Source organism: Haliotis asinina, chromosome 11 (genome assembly GCF_037392515.1).
Source record: "Haliotis asinina isolate JCU_RB_2024 chromosome 11, JCU_Hal_asi_v2, whole genome shotgun sequence".
Lineage (NCBI taxonomy): Eukaryota > Metazoa > Mollusca > Gastropoda > Lepetellida > Haliotidae > Haliotis > Haliotis asinina.
In genome coordinates, this window is record NC_090290.1 from 24,962,353 (window position 1) to 24,975,180 (window position 12,828).

The following is a 12,828-nucleotide window of genomic DNA, read 5'->3' on the forward strand; positions in this document are numbered from 1 at the left end:
TCTGATCCAGCTCTGTGTAAGATCTTTTTGTGAGGATATTGCATCCGTTTAATGATGAAGAAGAGAACAGATGAAACAAGAGTAATTACCAAAGTAGCTATATTGTGGGTTACTGAAGGAATATGTGGGAAGAACTAAACCTGAATATTTCACGACTCACTGATGGTCAGACTTTCAGAAGCCTCGGGGTGCATAGTCTCCTGCGAGCTTATTTCCGAAATATAGAAAAACAACCCTTAGGCGGTCTTTAGCCAGGTGAAGAGGAACATATTAAGCTAATTCAAAACTCATGCAGGGTATTTGTAAGATAAACTTTGATTTTTTGTCTAAAAATACTTTGATGATTTTAAGCAGAATGAGATTTGTCTGACTAAGGAAATTACTGTCATATGATGTTAATAATTTGAGAAAGAAGAAGAATAATTCTTAAGAAAGTTGGTGAAGTAACAAAGCTTTAATGATGAAAGGTTTTCCTGAAGGAATCTGACAGTATTGTAGATACGACAGAAGCTATTGATTCCAGGAGCCATGCATATGTCAACACTTGCAGTCCATGTTGAATCATTACAAAGTTCAAAGTTTTAAACTTTGGAAAAGGAAACTTGGCTTGCTCTTTTGCAAAGCATATGTTTATCTTGTCGTGAGTGATGAGGCTTTATTTCAGTGTTGTTGACTGAAGAAACAAATATATACGGGTTTGTAATTCCTAGGGATTGTCAAATCTTAATTCTGGAATCCAAAAAGTAAACATAGAAGAGTAATACATGATATTAGTCTGAAATCCTTGGATATTAGTCTGAACAGTCTGCGAATGCGTTATGTGACTGAGATTCTGATGAAAGAAAAACATCATCATGTACTATATTGACCTTCCAGATTGGATGTAAACCCTAGGAATAAATGCAGGTTCCATAGCAAAAGTTTATTCATAAATAATTATCCCCTTGGGAGTTTTGTTTGATTTGTGTTTGTTTGTTTTTTTCACCAAAGTCATGGTCTCAATGTCAGCATGTTTACATTTGTCATTTGGATGAGTACATGGTTTTTATGTCTTGAACAATCTTTTGATGATAATATAATATAATATAATATAATATAATATAATATAATATAATATAATATAATATAATATAATATAATATAATATAATATAATAATGAATGTGCATGTCGTGTATCCCATGTCTATGCTTTGTACCTCATCTGCCTTCTTTGTATCCTATCTACATGTCATGACCCCATGTTTGTTCCTTATAGCCCATCTCCATGCTTTCTACTACCCAAATGGGATTTTTTACTGAAAATTGACCCAAGTAAATTCTTGAATGAATGCCTTGTTCAGACAGGGGTAACTGTCATTCCAGATGTACCTGGACAAGAAGAGCCAGTAGTTGAGTGCCATCCTCTCAAAAGTTCCAAAAGTGAAGATACATCATAGCCAATTAATAATAAGAGTTTTGGTGACCTGTATTTTGTATTATTTATAGACTGCAATGAACACCCTGTAAACAAGGTGTTGAAGATTTCACATAACAGAAATCATCTTGTTCCTCATGTGCAATACAATCTTGGTGTTAGTATGGGCTCCAGGGAGGAGGTGTTGGTTGTCGATATTGTTTCACCACTCACAGTCAAACATCTCACATGTCCATGCCCTGCAGATATGCCATGCAGAAATCAAGGTGTCAGGAAACAGCCATTGTATCTACAGAGAGAAACCCTAACCCAGAATCGCTCTCAGCACGTGCTGCCGTATATTTACTGTCAACACATTAGCATCCTCATTACATGGCAATCATGAAACTAGTATTTTGATGTGTTGCAGTTCTTACCCATATCGGCTGTGATCTGGACAACATGAACCATTAATTAATTCACCTTTTGAAATTATGTAGAATTACTGTTGGTGAAGATGGCTAATATGAAGATTTACAATTTAAGGAAAAATTGGTTTTGTGTCATTAATTCAAACCATAGTAGTTTGTTAAATGATTTGGAACCAAATAAATATGACATTACATCGCTCCTGACAAAAGGTGAAATTATGGTCTACTCAACAACATATTCAAAGTGGTATGATGGATACCCTGCCAACAGATGCAATGTGACATAACAACCTCCTTGACAACAAATTCAATAGAATGTGACAACCTCCTTGACAACAGATTCAATAGAATATAACAACCTCCTTGACAACAGATTCAATATGACATGACAACCTCCTTGACAACAGATTCAATGTGACATGACAACCTCCTTGACAAGAGATTCAATATGACATGACAACCTCCATAACAACAGATTCAGTATGGCATGACAATCTATTTGACAACAGATTCAATATAACATGACAACCTATTCAACAACAGATTCAATGTGGCATGACAGCCTTCTTGACAACAGAAACTGATCAATATCAGACTTACTGTGACCTCACAACCTTCTTGGCAAAGGATTCAATGTGGCATGACATTAAAACTCATGTGTTGACAGCCCATATTTTAACATACTTCATAGTTCATGATACATTACTTAAATATGTTCAGGGTATAAACTGACAAAACAAGAGAATCTGACACTTTCCGTCTGGGTGCCAGATTTATGAAACAACAGAATGGTTGTGACATTACATATCAAGGCATTTACTTGCTTGCAACACAAGTATGACAGGTCTTGTTTTGACATGAAGTAACAAGGAGGCTGAATTTGGATGTTGACAGAGGGTAATATTTTGCAGATATTGAACCATTCTGTATTTGCAAATCAGACAGAGTGGAGTGAGAGATAATTGTTTGTGTGACTGTGAATGGCAGTGTCTAATTAATGATGATAATTACTTTCAGTCATGATATTGCATCAAATGCAGTCATTTTTACTGATAGTGAATATGCCACAAAAAGAAGAAGTCACAGAAGACATGTCATCTCAGTAGTTCTTTTAGATGCCAGTATATTTTTTTTGGTATTGTCATTGTATTGTTCTGCAGTTTGGAACTCACTTGATTTTAATGAACTTAAAGCTTAGGGCTGATTAAAGATTATATTTCAAATACTGACTGTCCACAAATGAAATACAGAAACTTTATACTTCAAGACATTGAAAACTCACAGAAACAAAGGGAATTAAGAACATATACTTTGATTTGTTTATGTTAAAAAAAATATCGAAACAATGGACAATTCCTGAACAATAGTTATTGCTAATGGTTTTGTACAGAAAGGTGAAATATTACTTGAAGTGTTTAATTTATCTTGGTTTTTTAGAAGAGATACGCAGCGTAGAGTCTTTCACAATGGATGTGACAATGCCATAAGAGTGATACTCGAGGACAGTTAATTATTTCTGTGACTACGGTAGGGAATCTCGTTCCTGTGACAGGTCTTCAAATGTTTGACCTTTACGCTGAATCTTGTTGCCATGGAGATGGATGAGAATCTGGAAATGTCTAGGATAAATCTAAACATAGGGATTTAGTACCTTGTTCTTAAGGTACCGCAACATCCTAGCATGGATATTTACAGACAAAAAAACCCCAATATTCTTGTAAATACATTAAATCTTGCAAATCAGTTTGAAAGAGAAGATATTGTTTATATCTTTTTAAATTCTATGTAAAATTTTGGCTTAATGCACTGTTTGTTTCTCACATGAAAATTCAATATGTTTTTTAAAAGAAGGATTTGGGATATTTTCATGCATGTTTCATTATTATATTCTCTCAGGAAAATGCTTAAGGGTTGTTAGAAATTCAGTTTTTAAGGGTTATGGATTTATCTGCTTGTTTTGTATATTTACTCAAAGTTAATACTTAAGGAACTGTAGATGCATTAATTCATGGCATGTCTTCAAATATTTACATGTTAAAAAGGGAGGTTTTTACAACACAAAAATTCTCATTTGTCAGTTCAGTTTTAAATATCAAACCCAGTGCATTATCACCCACAAGGTACGATCTGTTTTTGAAGATATTTGAGAGGTGTTTCAGCATATCAAGCATGGAAAAAATTTATTCTGTTCTTTCATTTCCTGCGTGGAACACCAGTTTCTGGTGTGAGCAGTAAGAAACTGTGTGACTATACGCATTAAGGGGACATAGTGGACTAATTAGTAGGCTGAACCCTTGTCAAGCAGGGAGTAGGAGAGAGAACTATAATTTCCGCTACCACCAAAGACTTCCATGGCGACGATCGGGCCTGCTGTCACCCCATACGAAGACAGGCGAAACCTCGACTTAATGAACCTTAATTCCGTTATGGCCGCAAGTCGTGGCTTTGACAAATGCAGGCAGATCCAGCTCTCGTTACAGTGCTAGGAGCTGTAGCGTTGTTGCTCTATGGCCTCCTCAGTAATGGCCCCTCAGCAGAGACATTTTTGCCGAGAAAAGGAAAGATTCGAAGCACTAATTGAGGCCGAAAACTCTCAGCATCGAATCTGTAAATTATCTTCTCTGTGCGCGTTACTGGCATACCCCCGCTGGCATTCTGGTCATCTTAGCCCATGATGAAAGCATGATAGTAACACGTCTAAGCTTATTTTGTTTCTACTAATTATCCGCCTTCTAACAGCCTGACATAATACGCTCTCCACCAATTATTTATGGTTATTTTTACAAGATCAGATGGCATCACATTTCCACACACAATGTGTTTTCATATTTTGGTATTGGACGAGACCTCTGGCATTTTTAAGAGATAATCACATCTCAGGAACAATGTTGTCACCATTAAATAAATATGCAAGTTATGTTTGCGTGTTTGTCTGATTTGATAAGATATGTTTTTTGCCTCACATTGCAGTTTTAATTGGATCTTATTGAATATTTCTAAGGGTTGAATCTTTTTCATCCCTTTGCTAATAACATATTGTATTTTGTTTAACTGCATCTGGTAGTTTGTTCAAAGGTGGAAAAGCTCACATTGCATAATACATTTTAGAAAAGGATTTTTTTACCTTTGGGTGTTGGTCATGGTTTGCTTATCTGAAGGTGAATTCTTTATCAAAACAGTTTTTTCTAAGTGTGATGCTTTATCTTCTTATATTAGAAATACATTTTTGAACATACCTCTTGAACATTACTAAATTTAGCTTTTTTTTTCATTAAAATTATCCTATTTGGAAAATTGCTACATGAAAAGTAATGCAGTTTTGCTAGCACTAATAGCAATGAACAAGGTCACCATTTTTGACCATGCTGCCTTCCCTTTCTGCTTTTCATCTACTGAAATAGATAATACTGACTTCATTACAAGCAGCATGGCCACCATGATACTGTACCTAATAGGAAATGACAGCACTCTTATTTTTGTTGATATTCCTATCATGAGATAATGTAACTTGAAGATAATTAAGCTATTTGGAGTAGAGTCTACTCTTTCGTTGTCATTTACTGTACTGTGCATGTCATCGTTAATCAGCCCCCCTGCTGCACTGTCCTCCATATTGGAGCTGTTTTTTAAGACAACTATAACTACTATGTCATTATTCGGACAGGAAACCATCTCCGCGACGGAAGCAGGTGAACGAGTAGGAAAATTGTTTCCGATCCCTTTCGGACTCAACATTTCCCAGTTCTCTGGTCCTTAAAACTGGAGATTTCCGTCCATGACATTTTGCTAAGCTTCTTGTCTTTTTGAGAGTGCCCAAATCTCCTCCTCGCACTCCTGCAGGAGACAGGGCTTGCTTTTTCTTGGCAACTGAGTTTGATGCCAATATTAGGAATAAATATATGCAGAAGGAAAAATGTAAATTGTATTGGATCTTAGAAATATTTTAGAAAATATTTTCTTCTGAATTTGGAAAACAAAACACTTGTTTCCTTCTTTTAGAGCTTTTGTTTCAGATGCTTTAAAGACTTTTATTTGTGATGTCATAGAAAATATAAATATGTCAATGTTCTTTGTTTCGGATTTCTTTCTGACAAGAACATTTTAAAACTTATGTGATCACTAGTGTATTTTCGAAAAAAAATTGTATGCAAAATGCTCTCCCAGTGTTATATATAGTTATGTCATAAATCATAGCATATTTTTGTATACTGCAAAACAGTGTGTTGTGTGCCCTTGCAGAACACTTTGTTATCTAAAATCTCGGATTTAAAGTGAATAGTTCTTTGTGAACCATTTATTATGCGACTAAGTAGAAGAAAATTATTATTTGATCATGTATTGCCTACAAGGAACTGTACACTACAAGACAATTAACTTTCACATTTACAAAGATGTCTTCTTTCACATGAATTATGATATTATAGTGTCTCCAATTGTATACACAGATATCAAATACATAGACGTGAGTCATTTGGAATGCCAGATCTTTGTTATTAATATTTTGGTTTGGTTTCAGATCAGCTTTTTGGCAGCTGTGAGTCTCTTCAATATCGGGAGATCTCAGAAGGAGAATTTGAGTTCCGTCTGACAACAAAACAGCTAGAGCAGCTAGAAGATCAAATATGGCTTCTTGTCAGCAAAGGGTTTACATGGAAGGATGCCTATACACAGTGTTCTTTACAAAATCTACTGCTAGCTTTTGCCCAGGGTGAAACATTTGATACTCGCTGGTGTGAGGAAGCTTTATCGCAACCTAATTCTTATTCTGAAAATGTTAAAGAAGAAATTGCAACAGTATTACAAAAACTTATGGACTTTCAAGATGGCCGCCGTCTCCAAGCATCTGCTGAGGGACTCAGTCAAGCAGATGTGGATTCTCTCATTCCCAGTTCTGATAAGAGGGATGAGTTTGTTAACATCCACAAGTATTTCGACGCTTCCAAAGGGCAGTATAAACGTGACCCATATATGGAAGAAGAAACCAATCCCCGAAACTACCTCACTCCTCTTGGTATGTCTGATACTTCTGGAGGTGAACTGGCTTATGTGCAGGATGTTCCTCAACAGGAGTCAGTGTCAGAAGAAGGTTCTTACGAAATGGCACAGTATCTCTTGGCTCTTGAACGTATGGTTGAACAGGAGAAGGAATTATCAGAGCAGGATTTGGGACTAGGAAATTACGAAAATCCGGACTACATTGAGGAAACTGCGAGTCCTGAAACTGTCATCAGTGACGCCCCTGACGTTCTGGGAACAGAAGAAATGAGTTATCCCCCCCTCAAACCAGAGTCACTGGGACCACAGATGGATGCTGAAGACATGGACAATAATGGTGGGTTTCATGAGAAATACAGAAACATTTGAATTATATCATAAATTAGAGAAAACAAATATGATTTATTAAGATAATAAACTCATGTTCTGAATGGAACTATTTGTATTGAGATATTACACACAGTTGGAAAGGAAAATAGATTTCGCCAGTTTGCCAGAAATACTCTTTTCACTTTTCTGACAAGCCAGTGTTCAGTTTAAGTTTTTGAACTTTATTATGGAATAGGGATTATATATCACATTTCTGACTGAAAGTGTTAAGAATATAATATTTCACATGAATCTGATTGCCTTCTTTGAACAAGTTTGACATGACTTTTAATAAAAGAACCAATTATTGAATTAAAATGCAAAACATATTATTCATGAAGATTTCTTTAACGCGTCAATTTCTCAAATTGCAAATTTTCTTCTCATGATATCCTTATCTGTTTGATCTTTGCAAATTTAAGTGGATTAATAATAAAAGACGAATTCACAGCTTTTTGCACCTCGATCTGTTTGAATTTTGAAATTGAAATATTTTTCATGTTGAAGTTGGGAAAACTTTTTGAATTGATGGTCTTTTCTTAAATGCGAGTCGCTGATGATACCAAATTAGGGGGTATCATTTTGTTAAAAAATTCCCCAATTTTCTCTTTTCGAATTGATCCCAAATTAGGGTTGCCATTTTAACGAGAGGAAGTTACTCTTGGTCGGCCATGTTAGCGATGACCTTTAATTGGTGCAAATTGCGGCGAGATTTTCAAGGTTTCGTTTCTGAGTCCATTTCACAAATTGTGCTCTGATTTTCCCTTTTCTGCATATTACAAATTACAGCTCCTGCTAACGAAGCTACCGACCTCCTCGAAAATCCTGATTCAGGAAAAGACGACAGCCTAGGGCTTGACTCTAGTGCAGGTATGTTTCAGTTCACGATTGGAGTGCCACTATTACTAGTGGTGTGGAAGATATTAGCATCTCTTCTTAGCATACCAACCCTCAAGGTGCTTCGGAAGCCAAGTCTAGAAGATACCAATTTGTCTGAAGCGAATGAAATTTTATAACTTTTTTTCCCCTTTTGAGTTTTGGAAACTTGTGCATCCCTCTTTTCTGCATTTTCTCGTGTCACAAAAAGAACTTGTTACAACCAGCAAGTAATCATGCTAGTTTTCCAATTCATTGCCATACCAAGGGTTTATTAGGTTAATGTCAAATTGGAAGTGGTTACATTTTAATTTCAAACAAATTGGTCATTGGTTTCTTGTGAAATTTTCTGTGTAACTGCATCAGAAAATTTGTTATTAGGTTTTTTCTTCGATTTTTTCTTGCCACTGCGACTGTCTTCTTAAACTTTGGTTGCCATAGAAATAAAAGATTACCCCATTGTAGAGGGGCTTTGTCAGACTTCGAAGTAATAGCCAGTAGGGCTGTCTAAGAGCCTGCATGGCTAAAAAAAGACAACATACATACAAAAAATGACATGAAACAAATATATCATAGAAAATATGGACTTGAATGTAAAACAGGGTTGATGGACTATCCATTATACAGCACGTGAACATGGGATTAGATATAATAGAAATCAAATTTTGTTGGAATTTCTTTCTCTTGGGCAGTGTTTGTAACATTTGTGCAAAAAATATTTCAGGAAAAGAAAATGACCATTCATTCTGGATGGTAGCCTGTATACAAAAATTAGTTGAGTGAAGGTTTGTTAAATTGTATAATGTTATTTTTAGCACCTTAATTAGGATTGATTTCGTGTGGGTGATTATATAAAATGGAAATAAGACATTTACTTTCAAATCGTGATTTATACTCTGACACTTCAGAATTCACTTTCACCTTCAAACAGGGCCTTACAATAGATGAGGCAAGCAAAGGATATATTAATCAGTCAGCAACACAGCCATGATATATCAATCAGAAAACATCATAGCCAATATATATTACTCAGCAAGCATCCTAGCCAGGATATATCAGTCAGGAACAGCATGGCCAGGATATATCAATCAGGAACAGCATGGCCAGGATATATTAATCAGCAAGCATCATAGCCAGGATATATTAATTAGCTTGCATATTAGCCAGGATATCTTAATCAAAAACAGCATGGCCGTGATATATTAATCAGCAAGCATCCTAGCCAGGATGTATTTATTTGTCAGTAAGCATCATAGCCAGGATATGTTATTAGTCAGTAAGCATCATAGCTAGGATATGTTATTAATCAGTAAGCATCATAGCCAGGATATATTTATTACTCAGTAAGCATCATAGCCAGGATATATTTATTAGTCAGTAAGCATCATTATAACCTAGGATATGTTATTAGTCAGTAAGAATCATAGCCAGGATATATTTATTAGTCTGAGTAAGCATCATAGCCAGGATATATTTATTAGTCAGTAAGCATCATAGCTAGGATGTGTTATTAATCAGTAAGCATCATAGCTAGGATATGTTATTAGTCAGTAAGCATCATAGTCAGGATATATTTATTAGTCAGTAAGCATCATAGCCAGGATATATTTATTAGTCAGTAAGCATCATAGCTAGGATATGTTATTAGTCAGTAAGCATCATAGCTAGGATATGTTATTAGTCAGTAAGCATCATAGCCAGGATATAATTATTAGTCAGTAAGCATCATACCTAGGATATGTTATTAGTCAGTAAACATCATAGCCAGGATATATTTATTAGTCAGTAAGCATCATAGCCAGGATATATTTATTAGTCAGTAAGCATCATAGCTAGGATATGTTATTAGTCAGTAAGCATCATAGCTAGGATATGTTATTAGTCAGTAAGCATCATAGCTAGGATATGTTATAAGTCAGTAAGCATCATAACTAGGATATGTTATTAGTCAGTAAACATCATAGCCAGGATATATTTATTAGTCAGTAAGCATCATAGCCAGGATATATTTATTAGTCAGTAAGCATCATAGCTAGGATATGTTATTAGTCAGTAAGCATCATAGCTAGGATATGTTATTAGTCAGTAAGCATCATAGCCAGGATATAATTATTAGTCAGTAAGCATCATACCTAGGATATGTTATTAGTCAGTAAGCATCATAGCCAGGATATATTTATTAGTCAGTAAGCATCATAGCCAGGATATATTTATTAGTCAGTAAGCATCATAGCCAGGATATGTTATTAGTCAGTAAGCATCATAGCTAGGATATGTTATTAGTCAGTAAGCATCATAGCTAGGATATGTTATAAGTCAGTAAGCATCATAACTAGGATATGTTATTAGTCAGTAAACATCATAGCCAGGATATATTTATTAGTCAGTAAGCATCATAGCCAGGATATATTTATTAGTCAGTAAGCATCATAGCCAGGATATATTTATTAGTCAGTAAGCATCATAGCCAGGATATATTTATTAGTCAGTAAGCATCATAGCTAGGATATGTTATTAGTCAGTAAGCATCATAGCTAGGATATGTTATTAGTCAGTAAGCATCATAGCCAGGATATAATTATTAGTCAGTAAGCATCATACCTAGGATATGTTATTAGTCAGTAAGCATCATAGCCAGGATATATTTATTAGTCAGTAAGCATCATAGCTAGGATATGTTATTAGTCAGTAAGCATCATAGCTAGGATATGTTATTAGTCAGTAAGCATCATAGCTAGGATATGTTATAAGTCAGTAAGCATCATAACTAGGATATGTTATTAGTCAGTAAACATCATAGCCAGGATATATTTATTAGTCAGTAAGCATCATAGCCAGGATATATTTATTAGTCAGTAAGCATCATAGCTAGGATATATTTATTAGTCAGTAAGCATCATAGCTAGGATATGTTATTAGTCAGTAAGCATCATAGCTAGGATATATTTATTAGTCAGTAAGCATCATAGCTAGGATATGTTATTAGTCAGCTAGGATATGTTATTAGTCAGCAAGCATCATAGCCAGGATATATTTATTAATCAGTAAGCATCATAGCCAGGATATATTATTAATCAGTAAGCATCATAGCCAGGATATATTTATTAATCAGTAAGCATCATAGCCAGGATATATTTATTAGTCAGTAAGCATCATAGCTAGGATATATTTATTAGTCAGTAAGCATCATAGCTAGGATATGTTATTAGTCAGTAAGCATCATAGCTAGGATATGTTATAAGTCAGTAAGCATCATAACTAGGATATGTTATTAGTCAGTAAACATCATAGCCAGGATATATTTATTAGTCAGTAAGCATCATAGCCAGGATATATTTATTAGTCAGTAAGCATCATAGCTAGGATATGTTATTAGTCAGTAAGCATCATAGCCAGGATATATTTATTAGTCAGTAAGCATCTCAGCCAGGATATGTTATTAGTCAGTAAGCATCATAGCTAGGATATATTTATTGGCTCGCATAATAGCTATCATATCTTAATTAGAAAGAAACATGTCTTTGATATATAAATCCTCAAACAACATTGAGTTTATTTTCAGATATGTTTAGTATAAGAGCATGGCAGTGAAAATAGTGAATGTTTTGCAGATGTTCAAGCAGATCCTGCAAGGAAAGATCCAGAAAGTGTACAGGGTGCAGATATCCTTTCAATTTCACCACCAGATGAGAAGATGTTGGAAAATCTTCTTGAAGGTGAGGAGTAGAGAGGAGTAGTGAGGAGGAATACATAGGATGGGGAGGCTGGTTTTGATGTGCTGGGGATGACACAACAGTTTTGACAGGACTGTAGGTTCACAAATGGTGTTTCAAGGAAACAGGACTTTGGGTCCTGTCAGAGTCGGATGTTTGTCTGATCCACTGAAAATTCACAGGACACAATGAGTAAAAATTGAACACACATTTCATATTTAACATTTCTTATAATTGGCATTGAAAATATTAACAGACGTGAAATTTATAATGAGCTTATTAGTCGGACATATCACACATGACAACTTCAATCAAATGTATAGTCAGGCCCTTGGGTCAACTGGTTGCAGACATCCATTGGACCTCAGTGTCTGAGGCTCAGACGCTATTTGTGAACAGTGCTTTATCCTACCTCATGTAAGGATGTCCATTTCTGGCTGGTTCACATGACTTTGGACAAGGTACTGTGTGTGCCTGCTGCCCGAGTGGGATATAAATCTGTGCATGGGAGATTAAATCATTTATACCCTGCCCCATGGAAAAAGCATGCATCCACGGCAGTCAGTGACTAGTGAACCAGTGGTTTAGGTCGACTGGTCAGTTCCATGTTGGTAAAATATGATTGAATTTCGGTTAGTTTTAAGGTTGTATGTACATAATGAAAGATTTAAACATTTGGTCAGATAAATCCATTGATTGTGGGTATTCTGTTGAGCAGATAAAACCAGGAAGGATAAAACCGTCTATACCCTTTATCACAATGCTACAACTTACAATCTTCCTCATTAAAAAACATTGACACTTCCTTTCCTTCTGCTTTTTTCTCAAATGGCAGAAAACTTCATTATTCCATACTGGCAGTAATGACACATAACTCTTCAGTTGAAAGCCTGACTGTGTTGACACAGATAGTTGGTCTTGCTGAAGATAGTTTCAAGTTGTGTATCTTACTAACAGCCTTCATTCTGGTGGCTCTACACAACATATACTTGGATATAACTAGAATTCTACACGCTCACCCTTTGCCCTTTTAAAATCATAATATCTTTA

General features: G+C 35.3%; 1 protein-coding gene across 1 annotated transcript in view; it reads left to right on the forward strand.

The window, feature by feature from the left end:
• LOC137255931 (receptor-type tyrosine-protein phosphatase N2-like) overlaps positions 1-12,828 on the forward strand; it is a 221,384-nt gene that overhangs the window by 75,144 nt on the left and 133,412 nt on the right. Inside the window, exons 3-5 of the mRNA XM_067793531.1 lie at positions 6,342-7,157; positions 7,979-8,059; positions 11,677-11,781. Coding sequence (XP_067649632.1) covers positions 6,342-7,157; positions 7,979-8,059; positions 11,677-11,781 — 1,002 coding nt within the window. The remainder of the gene's footprint in view (positions 1-6,341; positions 7,158-7,978; positions 8,060-11,676; positions 11,782-12,828) is intronic.